General features: G+C 42.7%; 1 protein-coding gene across 3 annotated transcripts in view; it reads right to left on the bottom strand.

The window, feature by feature from the left end:
* LOC5509599 (polycystic kidney disease and receptor for egg jelly-related protein) overlaps window positions 1-18,215 on the bottom strand; it is a 68,662-nt gene that overhangs the window by 16,831 nt on the left and 33,616 nt on the right. The window contains exons 19-30 of one of the 3 annotated variants that reach the window (XM_048720162.1): window positions 13,118-13,356; window positions 12,452-12,538; window positions 11,426-11,664; window positions 10,672-10,867; window positions 9,980-10,038; window positions 8,994-9,119; window positions 7,067-7,178; window positions 6,014-6,126; window positions 5,535-5,573; window positions 3,795-3,884; window positions 2,805-2,969; window positions 1,809-2,369 (exon numbers count right to left, since the gene is read on the bottom strand). In XM_048720162.1, coding sequence (XP_048576119.1) covers window positions 1,809-2,369; window positions 2,805-2,969; window positions 3,795-3,884; window positions 5,535-5,573; window positions 6,014-6,126; window positions 7,067-7,178; window positions 8,994-9,119; window positions 9,980-10,038; window positions 10,672-10,867; window positions 11,426-11,664; window positions 12,452-12,538; window positions 13,118-13,356 — 2,026 coding nt within the window. The remainder of the gene's footprint in view (window positions 1-1,808; window positions 2,370-2,804; window positions 2,970-3,794; window positions 3,885-5,534; window positions 5,574-6,013; window positions 6,127-7,066; window positions 7,179-8,993; window positions 9,120-9,979; window positions 10,039-10,671; window positions 10,868-11,425; window positions 11,665-12,451; window positions 12,539-13,117; window positions 13,357-18,215) is intronic. The other 2 variants (XM_048720163.1, XM_048720164.1) reach the window with 2 other exon arrangements.

Here is an 18,215-nt window from a genome sequence, read left to right as displayed (position 1 = left end):
GTGAAATGAAGCCGTTGCTCGAATAGTTCGCCAAAAGTATGGTCAAGGTCGAACAGTATTCGACTCGTTTTGTTTTTAATGCTCGCTGCTTGCAGACTAGCGCGGATCGCCGAGACCATATCCATATCTACACTTTTCACAGTTTCTGAACCTGCTCTAGCCATGCCTTCTATATCCTAGCCTTAATTTGCACTATACAAACACCTCGCATCCATCACCCATCCGAACTCCCTTCTTGCTAAGATAATAGAGAAAGCAAATGACAATGCAAGAATTGTCACTAAATTTGGTGTGATTGATTTATCAATTTCCCTGAATAGATTGAAAAAAATTGCCAAGCCCAACATAGTCTTTGACTATTCCAAAGAGGTCTCCCTTACGAGAGCGTCAAAGATGGCGCACCTTCAATGACCCACATGACTGTAATGGCTGTATGAATGAGTAGAACGACAGTACCACTTATTATTACATTCTGTATTCAAAACGATTAAAGCTGCTGTCATCAAATTGTGTTTGTTTTCGTCGCCTTTGTTAGTCGCTAGTTCAAGTTTTTTTACTTAAAATAACCCTAATCCCACTACTTAAACTAACCCTAACCCCACTACTTAAACTAACCCTAACCCCACTACTTAAACTAACCCTAACCCTACTACTTAAACTAACCCTAACCCCACTACTTAAACTAACCATAGCACCACTACTTAAACTAACCCTAACCCTACTACTTAAACTAACCCTAACCCCACTACTTAAACCAACCCTAACCCCACTACTTAAACTAACCCTAACCCTACTACTTAAACTAACCCTAACCCTACTACTTAAACTAACCCTAGCCCCACTACTTAAACTAACCCTAACCCCACTACTTAAACTGACCCTAACCCCACTACTTAAACTAGTTAAAAACGAATATGGACTGGTTTGGTTTCATTTTTGACTAGTCCATTTTCATTTTGGACTGACATTCATTATTGACTGCAACATCTACACTATCCATAGTACTTAGCCTGGGGCCGGTTCCGGAAAGGCCGATTAACTTAACCCTAGATCAGCGCCTAATCCCGGGTTAAAATTCGCTAATCGTAGGTTAGCTAACCGACGGATAACTCACCGTTCCCGAAAGCCAAGCAATCCCCCGAATTACTAACCCTGGATTAAACGAGTGAAAAACTGGTTTGAGGAGTAAAATTCACACAGGGTAACCAGTATATCAACAGAAAGCAACTTAAATTTACCTTTGGTGATTTTATTTTCGCAGAAAAGCCCCAAAACACCTCTACATCACCTGTAATTACCTCCATTTCATGGCCAAAAAAGTGTCATTTGCAGGATTCGAGTTGGTGCGTGACACTAGCGAGACAGATTCATTTCAAGTATAAATTTCATGTAATTTTCTGTATGTCCCAGCACAATTTTCAAGTCAGCAACGCAACGAAGGTCACATAATAAAGCGAAATGTTAGGATATTTGATCCCTACATTGTTTTGTGTAACGTCTTTTTTGTCGACAACTTTATTTTATGAAGCTTTAGTTCTACTACAAAGTTTGGGAGGCCTGTGTTTCGCCAACTAAACAGTGGGTTAGCGAATTAACCCACCTTGCGAGCAGGGTTAGATTTAACCTCCAAACTGACCCAGAGTTAGCGCTAACCCGCGTTTCGGGAACGGAACTAATCTGGGGGTAAAAATTTAATCGTGGGTTAGGGTTAATTTAACCCTGGGATAGCGCAAATCGGCTTTTCAGGAACCGGCCCCTGATCTTGCCATCCCTTTTTATCCTAGCCTTAATTTGCATTGTACACGCACCTCACATCCATCACCCATCCAGGCTTGCGTGCTAACATTCCGGTACAGACAGCTTCCGGTGTACGACTGCAAAATATAACTGCAATTTGGGGAAAGCTCTATTACGTCATGGGTGTCCGGGGTGACCAGCAGGAAGTACTGACCAGCTGCTGTCCGATTCAAGTCCACGTTAGACACAAACACTGTCCGGTTATCCACACCTGGGGGCGTGTCATTTCGGGGTAGCGTCCACATGTAGTCATAGTCAACAACCGTCGGCTCGAACTCTCGTCGGAGGTACACCCGAACGTTTACCGAACACTCGAAGAGCTCTACCTGAGCGTGTATTGAGCTGTCGTTGTAAGTGACATTAATGGAGTGCGGGAGATTAGCGGTTAATTTGAAACGCGTGGTGTTTATAGCGGGCAGGGCGTCGTCATGAAGGAGTGATATCTCAGCTGGGCTTGACATATCCCTAGCAGATGCCGTCCCGTTTGTTGTAGACATCTCGAATGTGCTGGTCCTTCCGTTGACGTTATCTGCACCGTCATCTGCGAGGTAGATGTTGTCCATGCTGTGGAGCTAATAAATCAACACAAACTAAAAACGGTTGCGTTGTTTCACTGTAGTAGAAGGGCTGGATCGGAGAAGGGAAAGAGGGGGGAGGGGTGATACTAGGGGCCTTCCCTAAAATTGGTGATACTAGGGGTCTTCCCTAAAATTGGTCGGCCTACAATCGGATAGTCGGAATTTAGCCGGTATGCTACCGGATAACAATCGACAGGTGGTCGGCGTACAGTCGGTAGGTGGTCGGTGTAGGCCTGTACTAAGGGACGATAGTAGGGACCATTATATTTACGAAGGCGGAGTCGAAATTGGTCTGCCTACAATCGGGTGGTCGGAATTTAGTCGGTAGGCTATCGGAAAACAGTCGATAGGTGTTCGGCGTACAGTCGGTAGGTGGTCGGTGTACAACAGTCAGTAGGTGTTCGGCATACAGTCGGTAGGTCAGCTTACCGATAATGTGACTTCGGTGTCTGCGGAGAGGTTTGTTGAGGTGAAGATGACGTTCGGGTCGAGAGGAAGTAATACGATGGCCTCCCCGGCCATGATCGACTTGTTGGCCAGGCCTGTCCCGTACACTTTGCTAAACGTCATATTGAGGTGATCTGATACGAAATCCTGGAAGAATTAACACAGAGCTTGTCTGTCATAAATAAGATAACACTCGTGGAAACAAATAATACATAGGGAATGCCACAAATAATAACAAACTCCTAGAAATAACAGTAAAAGGCATGGCCACAAATAAACAAAATCACAAGGCATGACACAAATAATACCGAACTCCTGGAAATAATAGTCCGAGGCAAAAATGACAACAGACTCCTGGAAATAAGGCATGGCATATATAAAAATTCTTGGAAATATTAACACACAGCATGCCACAAATAACAACAGATTCCTGGAAATAAGGCATGGCATATATAAAAACTCTTGGAAATATTAACACACAGCATGCCACAAATAACAACAAGGAGCCTGGAGAGAGAGGGCCAAGGGCATAAAACGAGCCCCCCCCCCTTCCCGAAACACGTAAAAATGACAAATTTCGTCCTTTGAATATGTTCTGATGCCGAAAATATCCATTTTAAAAGTTGCTGGGGAAAAATAATCTGTTCCTTGTTTCCAGGAGGGACCATTCATTTTTTCCAGCCAGAATTGGTTAGGAATTCTTTTTACCAGCCAGGAGTGGTTGGGCATTTTAGCACATGAATAATTGCCCGTATAACCGATCGGGACCATTTTTTCCCAAGCATCTGCTCCAGCGCCCCCAAAAATATTCCCAGCACAACTAGTTCGACTCCACAATTTTGCCAGCAGAACCATTCGGGACGATTTTTTTCCCAGCAACTGAGTGGTCTAACATTTTCACAGCCAGGAAAAAAAAAACGGGCTGCGGAACAGACCCGTTTTGCGCCCTTGAAGTGGATTTTGCGGACTAACCGTGTCCATCTCCCCGGCTGTCACGTGATCCCTCAAGGAGTTGACGAGGGTTGTGATCGTGAACTCTAGAGCAGAAATGGCGGCCGCTTGCTGAAAATGAAACGCAGAGAACCAGTGAGACAAGAATGGATACTTACTGGTTCACTCATCCACCAAACTATCCACCATTACCTCTTGCACTCGCTTGCTAACCCATGAGTAACTCACTCACTCAATCCCTCATTCAGTCACTCATTCAGTCACTCTCTCAGTCACTCACTCACTCAATCACTCATTAAGTCACTCATTCACTAACTCACTCACACACTCACAGTAACGCATTCAGTCACTAAATCACTCACAGTAACGCATTCAGTCACTCACTCACTCAAAGTAACTTATTTAGTCACTCATTCAGTCAGTCACTCATCCAGTAACTCTCTCAGTCAGTCACTCACCAGCTAACTCACTCAGTCACTCAGTCACTCACTCACTCACTCACTCACTCACTCACTCACTCACTCACTCACTCACTCACTCACTCACTCACTCACTCACTCACTCACTCACTCACTCACTCACTCACTCACTCACTCACTCACTCACTCACTCACTCACAGTAACTTATTCAGTCACTAACTCACTTACTAAAAGTAACTCATTTAGTCACTATTTAGTCACTCCTTCACTCACTCACTCACTCACACACTCACTCACACACTCCCTCACTCACTCACTCACTCACTCACTCACTCACTCACTCACTCACTCACTCACTCACTCACTCACTCACTCACTCACTCACTCACTCACTCACTCACTCACTCACTCACTCACACACTCACCCACTCACCCACTCACCCACTCACCCACTCACCCACTCACTAACTCACTCAATCACTCACACACTTACTCACTCACTCCCTCCCTCCCCCCTCCCCCACCCATCCACTCACCCACCCACCACTCACTCACTCACTCACTCACTCACTCACTCACTCACTCACTCACTCACTCACTCACTCACTCACTCACTCACTCACTCACTCACTCACTCACTCACTCACTCACTCACTCACTCACTCACTCACTCACTCACTCACTCACTCACTCACTCACTCACTCACTCACTCACTCACTCACTCACTCACACACTCACCCACTCACCCACTCACCCACTCACCCACTCACTAACTCACTCAATCACTCACACACTTACTCACTCACTCCCTCCCTCCCCCCTCCCCCAGCCATCCACTCACCCACCCACCCACCACTCACTCACTCACTCACTCACTCACTCACTCACTCACTCACTCACTCACTCACTCACTCACTCACTCACTCACTCACTCACTCACTCACTCACTCACTCACTCACTCACTCACTCACTCACTCACTCACTCACTCACTCACTCACTCACTCACTCATTTAATCACTCACTCACTTAATCACTCACTCACTTAATCACTCACTCACTCACTCACTCACTCACTCACTCACTCACTCACTCACTCACTCACTCACTCACTTAATCACTCACTCACTTAATCACTCACTCACTTAATCACTCACTCACTCACTCATAGTAGCTCATTAAATCACCCACTCACACCCACCAGCAACTCATATTCTCTCAATTAATACTAATTTACTCTATAATTTATCCATTCACTTACACCCTATCTACCTCATCTATCTATCTATCTGTCTACACGTCTTTTCACTTAGTGTGATTGTGCGGATGTTTTGTACTAACAATGGCCTCAGCTTGCTGTTTATCAGCTAGACAACGTTGCTGTTAATAAAAAAACATACATTTGTCTTTAAGAACCGTTTTGTCTTGATGCCAGGTAAATAAAGCAATATCTAGCAAGGATTATTGCAAAAACTATTCAAACCGGTCTTTCTTTTTTCTTTCTTAAAAAGATCGTAAAAATTTTGCCAAACCTTGAAGTAACTATTGTTTTCGTATTATGCCGTTCAAAGCCCATTCCCTCACAAGTTCGATCCAAACAATGTGAGATTCAATTAGTTTTCCTATGAACTTTTCTCTCCCAAACCATCAAATACCCTTCCTTTCCCCTTTCAGATACCCACTTAGCTATAGCAACGCCCTTACGCTAGCCACAACAATTCTTAAAGTTACCCACTTAGCTAACAACGCCCTTACGCTTACAACAACAATCCTTTAAGATACCCCTTAGCTAGCCACTCCATTGAAGATGACAGGCTTACCATGTCCGGATCAGACGAAATGTCCGGTTCACTGTCTGTCCGATTTGCTAAGATGACGCCATACGCACTCATTGCCATCAAGGTACTATCTTTCACTGACTTGGCTATGTTACCTAGGCAACGAGTCAAAAGTTCGTGCATAAGAAACAATATGTGGCAATGTGAGTGAGTTACTTTTTGGGTTAGTCTGTTATTAGGGTTACTAAGTATGATGGCTAGCTTTCTCTGTAATCATCTTTGTGTTGGTTTGTAAGTATATCACTAAGGATGGCAACGCCGTCAATTGCTATACAAGCAGGGCCTGTCTCCTTAATAGTTCTGTGACAGTTCTAAAGGTAAATGATTTCACCCTTATATACTACTATATGAAACCACGGCTGGGAAATGTGTTAACGTATGGGGTCTATCATCTCTAGTTTGATTCCCGGTAGAGACAGATAGTTTCTTTTCTTTTTTCTCGCAAAACAAAAATCTAAATGCGAATCGCTTAGAACATGGTTTGTACTGCATAATCGCTATATGAATGCTATTCTTTTAACATTTAATTATAAGCGCCAAATGCCCTTACTGGTGCCTAATATGATATAATAATGAGATCAAAATGATGATATTGCAAATGTTGGGAATTGTACTAAATGCGCCCTTGTTTCAATAGTATGAGGTACGTTGTAACGCGTATGTTCTTGTCAATTACACCTTGTCATTGTTTTCATTTGATATTGGAAGAAAAATAATTTGTTTACAGCCGAATTCTTTGTCAGACACAAGCTTTGGGGGCGGTTTGTCTCGTTTGGATTGTTTGGTTTGATTGACTACGCGCTATTCCCAAACAAAGAAACGAAATTTGGATTCTGTGAGGTCGCGCAACAACGAATTTGGCTATAAACCTCGAAACAAAAGAACTATCTAAAAACAAAGTTTATTGCTTCTTTTACCAAAGTCAATAAACATTATCGCATTGGCTTCCCCAAATCAGCCTATGGAAATGGATACTTTTTCAGTCTTGGTACTTTGTTAGATACTCTCGGTCTAACTCGGGAGGATGGCGCTTACCGACTGTTGTGACGAGAGCGGATGAAGTAATCATAGCGTCCTCGGGCGTTGCTAAGCTCGCTCTCGCGGAGAACACGGAAACGGATTCCATCAGCGTGTTAACCAGAGTTTGCTAAAAGTGAAACAAACAAAAGAAAATTTCTTTATAAAAACTTTTTTCTTTTTCTCCCAATCGTTACCCCCTCTCATGGGCCAAATCCAACTCTTATGACTAGTGCACACTAGCGACATATCGACATAACGACATGGGCGCGCGCACTCTTATCTTCGACATAACGACATGGACATAACGACATAAGAGAAAAAACATGTTTTTTCTTTTATGTCATTATGTCCATGTCGTTATGTCGGGCTAAACATAGTGCGCGCGCCCATGTCGTTATGTTGATAGTGTGCACTAGGCATTACATTGCCACATCTCATTTACCTTCCCTCTAGTATAGAGATAATTTTTGCGGAAATTTTGACTTAAGCATCCACCATTTAAGTTTGTTACTTAGTAATAAATGATGTTCGAGTGAAATTATCTCAGTATGTTAAGTAACTCAGGTGAAAAAGATGATTTGTACGACTCCGTATTGTGCGGGAGTGTATAATAGCGGCGTAATTGACCTTTTATAATCCTGCCCATTGATATCAGGATGCTTTCATTGACCTTTTTCGCTATCCCCTGTGCATTCTGACATCCCCTTTAGAACGCACACCCTAACCCTTGGAGAAGAGTTGTGCTACAAACTTACGCCTTTGGTGTGAGGAATATCACTGATATCCGTGACGAGGACCCGAACCCACCATACCCAACTCTTCAATATGACTAATTGTTTTACACATGTTTTACACATTGTTTTAGGCACCCTGGGTGTGAGGCCAGAGGTGACCTCAATAATGACGACCAGAGCCCCCACCTCACCCTACCCTACCCCACCCCCTGTGAAAAGTTGTATTCTACCTGCGCCCTGGGGGTGAGGCAAGAGGTGACCTCAGTAATGGCGACCAGAGTCCACCCTAGCCTACCCCCGTGAGTAGGTGGTGTTATACCTGCGCCGTGGGTGTGAGATAGATAGAAACCTTTATTTATTATTACTCAGGGTTGTCCTATCAGAAGCTAAAACAACAGGAGCTTTTACAAATATGCTAAAATATATAATCATTAAATACTATGATCTAAAAGATAAAAATATAATATACTATATTATAAATAAATATATATATATGATAGATGTCACCTCAGAAATGGTGACCCGAATACCACACCCCTCCCGTTGAGTGTGAGGGCAGAGGTCCCCACCCCACCTCCTATGAGGGTGGTGAATATTACCTGCGCTGTGGGTGTTAGGGCGAAGGTCACCCCAGTAATGGACGATAGGAGTCCCCACCCCGCCCCCTGTGAGGATGGTGAATATTACCTGCGCTGTGGGTGTTAGGGCGAAGGTCACCCCAGTAATGGACGACAGAGTCCCCACGCCACCCCCTGTGAGGGTGGTGAATATTTCCTGCGCTGTGGGTGTTAGGGAGGAGGTCACCCCAGTAATGGACGACAGGAGTCCCCACCCCGCCCCCTGTGAGGGTGGTGAATATTTCCTGCGCTGTGGGTGTTAGGGCGAAGGTCACCCCAGTAATGGACGAAAGATTCCCCACCCCACCCCCTGTGAGGGTGGTTTATATTTCCTGCGCTGTGGGTGTTAGGGCGAAGGTCACCCCAGTAATGGACGAAAGAGTCCCCACCCCTCCCCTGTGAGGGTGGTTTATATTACCTGCGCTGTGGGTGTTAGGGAGGAGGTCACCCCAGTAATGGACGCCAGAGCCCCCACCCCACCCCTGTGAGGGTGGTGAATATTACCTGCGCTGTGGGTGTTAGGGAGGAGGTCACCCCAGTAATGGACGAAAGAGTCCCCACCCCACCCCCTGTGAGGTTGGTGAATATTACCTGCGCTGTGGGTGTTAGGGAGGAGGTCACCCCAGTAATGGACGCCAGAGTCCCGCTTATCTGTTTCACGTCCTCCATTGAGACAATAGGAATTTGTGACGTCATGTTGACCACCCTCTCGATCATCTGTAGAACAAATAGCGACGGCGACGATAATTAAAAAATGTCGATCAACCACTCCTTTGTTATTGTTTATCATACTATAATACAGCGGCTTATTCGCAGGGAAGCTTCAAAATATCAATGTACAAATGAAGGCCGATACGTTATTGACGATATCTGATTGAAAATATCTTGGTTACTCGCTTGAATTAGCCGATGGAAATGGATGCTTGTGTGACTCGGCATTGAGCGGGAGCATAAAATGGCGGCGTGATTGGCCTTCTTTAATGTTATGGTCTACTTGTCGCGCTAAAAGATGTGGGAGCCAGATTTTTGGTAATCAAGCAAAGTTGCATCCACAGATTCATCACACAAATGAGCATCTACTCATCTAATCTTTTTTTTTCTATTGCAAAAAATTTTGTTAGGTGCCAAAATGGGCAAAATCATATTGTTTTTAGCAAAAATGATCGAACACTAACCGCCACCGAAATTAATAAAATACGCCTTATTCCCATAAGCACATGTCAATCTCCAAAAGGATATCTCATTTTATCTATATCATTGAACTACTTTTTCATTTAAGAGTTGCCATATGCAAATTTTGGCTAGTGCTTTAAGGGCAAAACTGTTTTTCCTATTTTCCGTGGATACGATATGTGCTAATTTACTATCAGATTATATACCCAGAGCGTGCGCGGGGGCTGTTTCGTAAAGGCGAACTCCTATTTGCGCGATTTCACGCTGAATTTGCAACTATTGCAATTGAAAGTTATTACATAAACCTGTTAATTCGCAAAAAATAAAAGCCCACTTGAATTCAGTAAAATGAAAATATCCTAGGGGTAGGGTAGTGAGTTTTAATTTATACAAATGGTACATACCGTAGTTAAAATATTCACTGCTGTTTCATTTACTCCACCAGGTGTCGAACCGCCATCTCCTTATAAAACATTGTAAAGAATGTAAGTGTCAGAATGGCCGCTCTTCTTGTAAATGGTTCCCAAAATAGCCAACCCTTTTTTAAAACTTTATGCTACCTTACTCTCAAACTCCAACTCCACCTTCCTTCCCCCTCCCCCCTCCCCCCATTCTCCCCCACTCTCCTTCTCCTCCTCCTCCTATCTTCCTCTTCCTCCACCCGCCATCTAGTAATTTCCAGTCCCTCCAACTAGCAGCACATCTAAGATCAACCCCCCCCCCCTCCCTCAGAAAAAAGCTGCAGGCACTCATAAACTGTCTCTTTCCAGCTCCATTCCTGCTCTAAGTTACATCCTCCATCCGGTTCGCGGTTCAGTTCGCTTTTGCTGATGTACCTCATTCTAACATATATCCTCCCGATTGAATGAAGGGACTTGAATTGATCGCCTCTGCAGCTCACTTGCCTATCCTAACCAGTACCCCTGAATGACTTGGAGAAAATGGTCATCTGCGTCTACTTGGCGATAGTTTGTACCCCCTTCCCTACCCGCTTACGACGCTCTTATTTTACTTCCTTCAAATGATCACCTGCGTCTACTTAGAGGTCGTCTGTACCTCCCCCTATCCCCCCACCACCACCGACCCCCTTTTTTACCTCTTTCCGTTGTCCCGCCCAAGGGTGAGTCCCCCGCTGCGGTGTAGCTCTTTAACATCTCCACCAGGAGTGAGCTGGAGGCGGCGATCAACTGAGAGGCGTCCTTCGTGTTTCCCGCGAGAATCATATTCATAACTGTCCCGTCCTGATTCAAAAGCGTCTCGATAGTCGAAAGCATGTCTCCGTCTGAACTCACCTGGGAAAAGGTGAGCGAGGGTGATGATTATAAATAAACGGTAGCAAAGATATTGAAAGAAGGTTGGCTGTAATATTACTTGGGCAGAGACAAACGAGGATTATAAGAACAGACGAAAGGAAAGTGACGGGAGGGGTCTGTGACGGAACTAAAACAAGCAAAAGGAGTACGGTGGAGAAAAAGTCAAAACCCTTCCCATTATATTTCAATCTGTCAAAAGCCCGTAAACTTTACGACATATGCGTTTGCGCCAAGAAGTCACGTGACTTTTAGTGCAAAAAATGCAAGCCAAAATAAACACAATATTGACTTTGCCCATCACGCTTGAGAGCGACTAGAAAATAAAATCTCTAAATGAAAAAAAGCAATTTTAAACAAACTTTCTGGCTGAATGGTTACCGCTTAATTTCTTTTATTTGTTTAGCGCGCATATGCCAACATAAACAGTCACGTGGTTTTTTGTGCAAATTGCCTATTTCTACTATGAAGTAGAAAAGAGTCACCAAAGCAATGCATCATTATTAGGATGATCTTGCGCCTTTCAATCAGTTCTCTTACATTGACCATAAGTATGCGCTTTGAGTAACAACCAAAGCTGTCTTTGATCAAGATCTTGAGGTCCGTGACGTTCTTCGTGGATGGCGTGACAGGAAGCACAAAAGAGACAGAAGTTACGGCTCCGTATGCGATCAGGGTGTCTTGTGCACCATCCCGGATGTACACGTCAAGAGAAAGAGGCTCGTCTACATCCGACCAGCTGACACACGTGACCGTGAACTGAGTGGTGAGCGCATGACCTGGGCAAAAGAGCAAACGGAACGCGTCAAACAATAGCTATAATAACAATAGGGTTGTGTCACGCAAGAAATGAGACGTGTCACGCAATGGCTTAAGTGACAATAAGGCCGTGTCACGCAATAGCTATAGTAACAATTGGATCCTGTCACGTAATTGATATAACAATAAGGACGTGCCAATCATGCGTAACGTAACTATAGGGCCGTGTCACGCAATGGGTAAAAAAACAAAAGGGCCGTGTCACGCAATGGGTTAAATTACAATAGTGTCGTGTCAAGCAATGGGTAAAATAACAATAGCGCCGTGTCACGCAATGAATAATATAACAATAGCGTCGTTTTACACAACTAATAAAGTAACAAGAGATCTACATCGTGCAAAAAAATCAATAAGGCTGTGTCACGCATTACTGAAAGGTGTCACGCAATAGGGAAAAAATAATCTGGTCGCTTCAAATAAAGGATTGAATAGAAAAAGACCGTACAACAATAAGCAACATATGTTTTTGCTAGAAAAGAGAGAATTTTTGTGCTGAATATACGCGACTTTCAAAAATGCCGGAATCTTACAAGTTGGCCCCCGGGGACTACATGGAGTCGAGGCCACGAAGGCCTCATATCTGAAAAAACACGGTGAAATCGCACGTGTGACACTGTCAAAGTATATTTTTGTATTTTATTGTATAAAAAAGGAAATTTGTTGTGATTTTTTTGTTGTGGCCTCACTCCATTCCCCGAGGGCCGAACGTGAGATGCCGGCATTTTTCAAAGTCGTGTATGGTTTTACCTTGAGCCGGCGAGACTGAGCAAGAGCCGCCAAGTGGGGGGATGTTTGTCTGGAACGCGATCTCGGAAAATCCTGTATCAACCTCCCCTGCGAGGAAAACCGTAACAAGGCATTACTCAGGCTGCTAGCTAACATAACAAGGCATTACTCAGGTTGTGCTAGCTAGCATAACAAGGCATTACTCAGGCTGCTAGCTAACATAACAAGGCATTACTCAGGCTGTGCTAGCTAACATAACAAGGCATCAATCAGGTTGTGCTAGCTAACATAACAAGGCATTACTCAGACTGTGCTAGCTAACATAACAAGGCATTACTCAGGCTGTGCTAGCTAACATAACAAGGCATCACTAAGGCTGTGCTAGCTAACGTAACAAAGAATTACTCAGACTGCTAGCTAACATAACAAGGCATTACTCAGACTGTGCTAGCTAACGTAACAAGGCATCACTCAGGCTGTGCTAGCTAACGTAACAAGGCATCACTCAGGCTGCTAGATAAACGATAACAAGCCGTTAATTATTCTGTGCTTGTTATTCTGCTACGATACAAAACTTTAAAATGAATGATGCGCCTCCCCCTTGCCACCCCTTTCAAGTACTTTTAAGGATACAACTATTATGGGAGAGTCCCCACACCGGTTCTCAAAGAGGGAGAAGATAATCACCTTTTCTTAATGCGTTTAACCTCAGTTTATATCGTACACCAGGCTGGAGGGCATCCGGCTTAAAAACAATGTTCTGCGCTGTGGGTTCTGTGAGCGTCTTGTTGTTGATATCGATATCAGAATTGTTATAAGCAAAAAGTAGATCCCAGTCAAGGAGAAGGTCATTTAACGGCTCCAGGGACGCGCCGAGGAAAGTGGTCTTCATGGCTGGACAAACATCATTACAGTTCCCCTTACACCTAGAGTGACAAGAGCAATCAACTTGTAATTTCGACAACTCCTTGCAACTCCAAAACTGTACAACAGTTTTCCTTAAATCTAGAATGACACGTGAAATCAACTTGTAATTTCGACAATTCCGTAACTCGAAAACAGCTTTCCTTATTATCTTTAATCTTTAATTTCGATAATTACCTTGAAGCAAAGCTTATAAATGTCAATAGGGGCGCGGCGCTTAATTCCTGAGCGAGATCTTAATCGCTGCTAACGAGTGAGCGTTAGCTTTTGTTCAGGCCCCCTTGGTCATATTTAGGAATCCTTGGTCTTATTAAGGAATCTTCAAACACTATGCTTTTTTGCATTTGATACCTATGACTGCGCAGCCCCTCGGCCAATCCTGGGTACGCGCCTGCTTCTGGTGGTAATGCATTCCACAATGAAACGCTTTTGAGGGAAAAAGGAGTGCACGAACTGATAAACCTATTGCCTAAATTTGCTATCATGTCCGGTGGGGAAGTTGATCTTACAAAATATCCCTAAATTCCTGTGATCACGCCTGGTCTTTAGCGACAGCAGCCCAGCGAGTCAAGAACCGCTGTTATACTGCTCGTTCTCAGTTTCTACATAGTCATTGCAGGCAAACCGGGTTTTGATGTCCTTTTTTAAGCTAGAGTAGAGGTCGCAGTACGCTTATTTAACTCTTTCTTATCAAATATTTCTTTTACTGTGCATGCACAACACGCATGTTACTACAAAAAATCTACTGTATAAAGTGATAATAACAATGGTTAATGTCTAAACCAAGAAGTGTAAATGGCATGCAGTTTTTAAACTTTTAAAAAAGAGAATTCAAGAAATTAAACTGCCCAAGTAAAATGTCTGAAACGAAAAGAAGAAACCACGATTCTGCACGTATAAGAAACTGGACACTCCCTGGATTTAGGCGTCAGAAAGGTTAATCAAAAAAGCGGAGGCTCAACGGGCGTGCCACAAACTAGGCTAAGGAAACCATCAATTGTAAACAAAATCTAAGGACTTACGTTTCTCAAGACAAAAGCGTGAAATACCAAACGACAATTAACTCTAACCTTAACTTCGTCAAGCCATTCTGTTACAATATTATCATGTCATTCAAAAAGGAAAGTAGTTTAATTGCTTTTTTCTTCTAGAACCTTACTGAGAAAGCGATTTTACGAAGTGGAATGATTTTTTTGGCCTGACCCAGAGACCGCAGGTGAACCTGTGGGAATCAGGGATTGGGAATCAGGGATTGGGAGCAGATCAAAAGTTGGGCGCCGATACAAGCTCGGACATGACGGCCCCAGACGCCGAGAAAGAAACTACTCCGTGTTCACGGTTGAGGCGTAGAAATTAAATGGCAAGAAAAAGGGAAAGGGCACAAAGAAACTCAGCTAGAATATCTCTCTACCAGAGCCTCAGTACTAACTTCGTTCACCTTGTTTTACCTGTAAAAAAATGTCTTTTTGTTATTAGAATACTAAGGGGTGTTCAAATGTGTTAGTATATATTTGTGTTCAAATGTGTTCAGTATATATTTGTGTTCAAATGTGTTCAGCATATATTTGTGTTCAAATGTGTTCAGTATATATTTGTGTTCAAATGTGTTCAGTATATATTTGTGTTCAAATGTGTTCAGTATATATTTGTGCTCAAAGGTGTTCAGTATATATTTGTGTTCAAATGTGTTAGTATATATTTGTGTTCAAATGTGTTCAGTATATATTTGTGTTCAAATGTGTTCAGCATATATTTGTGTTCAAATGTGTTCAGTATATATTTGTTTTCAAATGTGTTCAGTATATATTTGTATTCAAATGTGTTCAGTATATATTTGTGCTCAAAGGTGTTCAGTATATATTTGTGTTCAAATGTGTTCAGTATATATTTGTGTTCAAATGTGTTCAGTATATATTTGTATTCAAATGTGTTCAGCATATATTTGTGTTCTAATGTGTTCAGTATATATTTGTGTTCAAATGTGTTCAGTATATATGTGTGTTCAAATGTGTTCAGTATATATTTGTGTTCAAATGTGTTCAGTATATATTTGTGTTCAAATGTGTTCAGTATATATTTGTGCTTAAAGGTGTTCAGTATATATTTGTGTTCAAATGTGTTCAGTATATATTTGTGTTCAAATGTGTTCAGTATATATTTGTGTTCAAATGTGTTCAGTATATATTTGTGTTCAAATGTGTTCAGTATATATTTGTGTTCAAATGTGTTCAGTATATATTTGTGTCCAAATGTGTTCAGTATATATTTGTGTTCAAATGTGTTTAGTATATATTTGTGTTCAAATGTGTTCAGTATATATTTATGTCCAAATGTGTTCAGTATATATATGTGTTCAAATGTGTTTAGTATATATTTGTGTTCAAACGTGTTCAGTATATATTTGTGTTCAAATGTGTTAGTATATATTTGTGTTCAAATGTGTCAGTATATATTTGTGTTCAAATGTGTTTAGTATATATTTGTGTTCAATTGTGTTTAGTATATATTTGTGTTCAAATGTGTTCAGTATTGATTGTTATAGAGAATATTCCCCGCAGACAGACACGAAACTGGTGTTTATGCTCCTTTACGGCACACGGCACCCAACATGGCAGTCACTTGCCAAGTTACTCATGGTTTTTGCGGCAAATACAATCCTCCGGGGGAGGGGGATAAAAACAAACAGGGCTAATAGTCAGCAAAATCGATTTTAACCCTAAGGGAGGGCATATCAAAATTCGGGTGTCCTTCATACCCACTCGGCCGACCTCTTGGGAGCCTGGGTCTAAGGGCTTTTCGAGATCAGTGAAAAAAAAGATTTGACCAAGCGATCAAGGTTTTCTAACAAATTTTGGCCGCAAGTCTCAAATTGACATGAATCAGCATATTTTCATCATGTTTTCAGGAGATCAGGGAACGGGAAAACTGTAGCTCCTCTAAATATGGGCATCAATGCCCATATAAGGCAATACATACGAAGGACACTATATGTGGGGAATATGTTTGATATGCACTTTGGGAGTGGTCAACAGAAATTCTTACCCCAAAAAGATAGCAAATTGGGTGTGGTCGAAGGAATTTTTAACCCTAAAAGATGGCCAAATCGAAAAAAACGTTGAACAACCCTTTAGAGATAGCAATCGGTCGAATTTTATACCCTAAGAGATAACAGAATCGAAAAAAACGTTAAAAATTCATGAAGGAATAGCAGTAGCCTCTCGTAGCTACGAGAGGATAGTTTCGCGAGTCAGCGGTGGTTACACGTAGGCTAGAATAGCAGTTGGTGGAAATTACTTAAAAATGTGACAATCACCCCCCGTTTACTTTTCTGGAGAGTCCCCCGATACAACTTTACACAATAGGTTTAATGAGCTCGCAAATGGAATACCTATTTACATTGCTTAATAAAAAATGATTAAATACGTTTTATCAAAAAACAGAGAGTTTCACAAACTTATGCAGTGGTTAAAACCTTTTAAAGCAAAAGTCGAAATCAACGCAGAGTTAAAGGATACCAGAGCTTCCAACCTAGGTTCGGTTATTGGCTAACTAAGGTATAAATTTTATTTCCGTGACCGGAAGTCTAGAGAACAAAGGAAAATCTACTGCAGTGGAGTTCCGGAGAACTATTCTACGACCCATGGGTCATGGCCTTTACTTAGGTTACAATAATTAGCGTTGACAGATCATAAACACGTCCTGTGATAAATGTGTGAATTGGTTTCTAGGTTGCGTTGGCATTTGAAAAGCTCATGAACAGCAATATTTTGCCGTCCAAACTTCTGTATGTGATGAACACTTCCTCTTTTTTATTAATCACGATGATCAGGATGGTAAAGGGAATTTTCGTGAAACGTGATTTGGCCATTTTTCACACCGTATTTTTAACTATCGAGAAACGTGAAATCTTCCATTTCGACGTCCGTGAAACATGATTTAACGATTTAAAAGGCCATTTATCGGTCCGTGAAACGTGAAAAAGCCATTTTGCCCGGTCCGTGAAACGTGATCCATAATACCCCTTTTTACCACCCTGGTTGATTACGCCGTATGAAAAATAGTTATTTTTATGAGTCGGGCAAGGGGTGGGAGCTCGGATTACACAACGTACTAGCTTGACCGGTATTTCTAATCAAACACGCCCGGAACACGATGAGCGCGTCGTAAAGAAGGCACATTGCCAAATTATAGAAAAATTCGTGGTCAGAATTTATCCTAACAATCACTGTTCCTACCGCCCTTGCCGTGACACAGGACGTAAAGTGAGAAGGTAAGCTCGTGTAACCGCATAAAAAGTCAAGCAGTACTCAACCTCAGTTGGAATCCTAGTGTAACCAACAAGACGAAGTTCTTAAGAACTCTGTCTTGTTCTCTTTGGGCATTTATGAAAAGCACTCATAGGAACAATCCTATTTATATAGATAAAGAAAAAAACACTGTCGTGTAATATCAATTCTAGCCTGCTTGGAGGCGGTACTCGGTGTTATCATCGCGGAAAACCCGCTCCGTGCGGGATCGGGCGCCATCTTGTATTTTAAGCCGCGTGGCTCCTAGGGGCGAGCGCAAAACGGACTCAGGGGAGAAAGGGGGTGGGGGTGGGGGGGGGGGGGGGGGGTGGGCGGGGAGGGGGATGAAAAAAAAGGAAGAAAAAAACTTCCTCCTTCTTTCTCCTTTCACCACTGCCCTGCGCCCGTTTTTCAATATTCCCTCCCCCCTTTTTCACTAAGCCAACCCCCCCCCCCCCCCCCCCCCCTTCACCCTTTAGGGAAAAGCTAGATCCGCTCCGCATTAAGACTGGCAGTATGCGATCCGAATTTTTTAAATACAATAGAGGAGTTCGCCAAGGATGTATTTTTCCCCC

This window comes from Nematostella vectensis, chromosome 12 (assembly GCF_932526225.1).
Source record: "Nematostella vectensis chromosome 12, jaNemVect1.1, whole genome shotgun sequence".
Taxonomy (NCBI): Eukaryota; Metazoa; Cnidaria; class Anthozoa; order Actiniaria; family Edwardsiidae; genus Nematostella; species Nematostella vectensis.
Note: the sequence above shows the minus strand (reverse complement) of the source record. Positions and strands in the feature narration are given on the sequence as shown.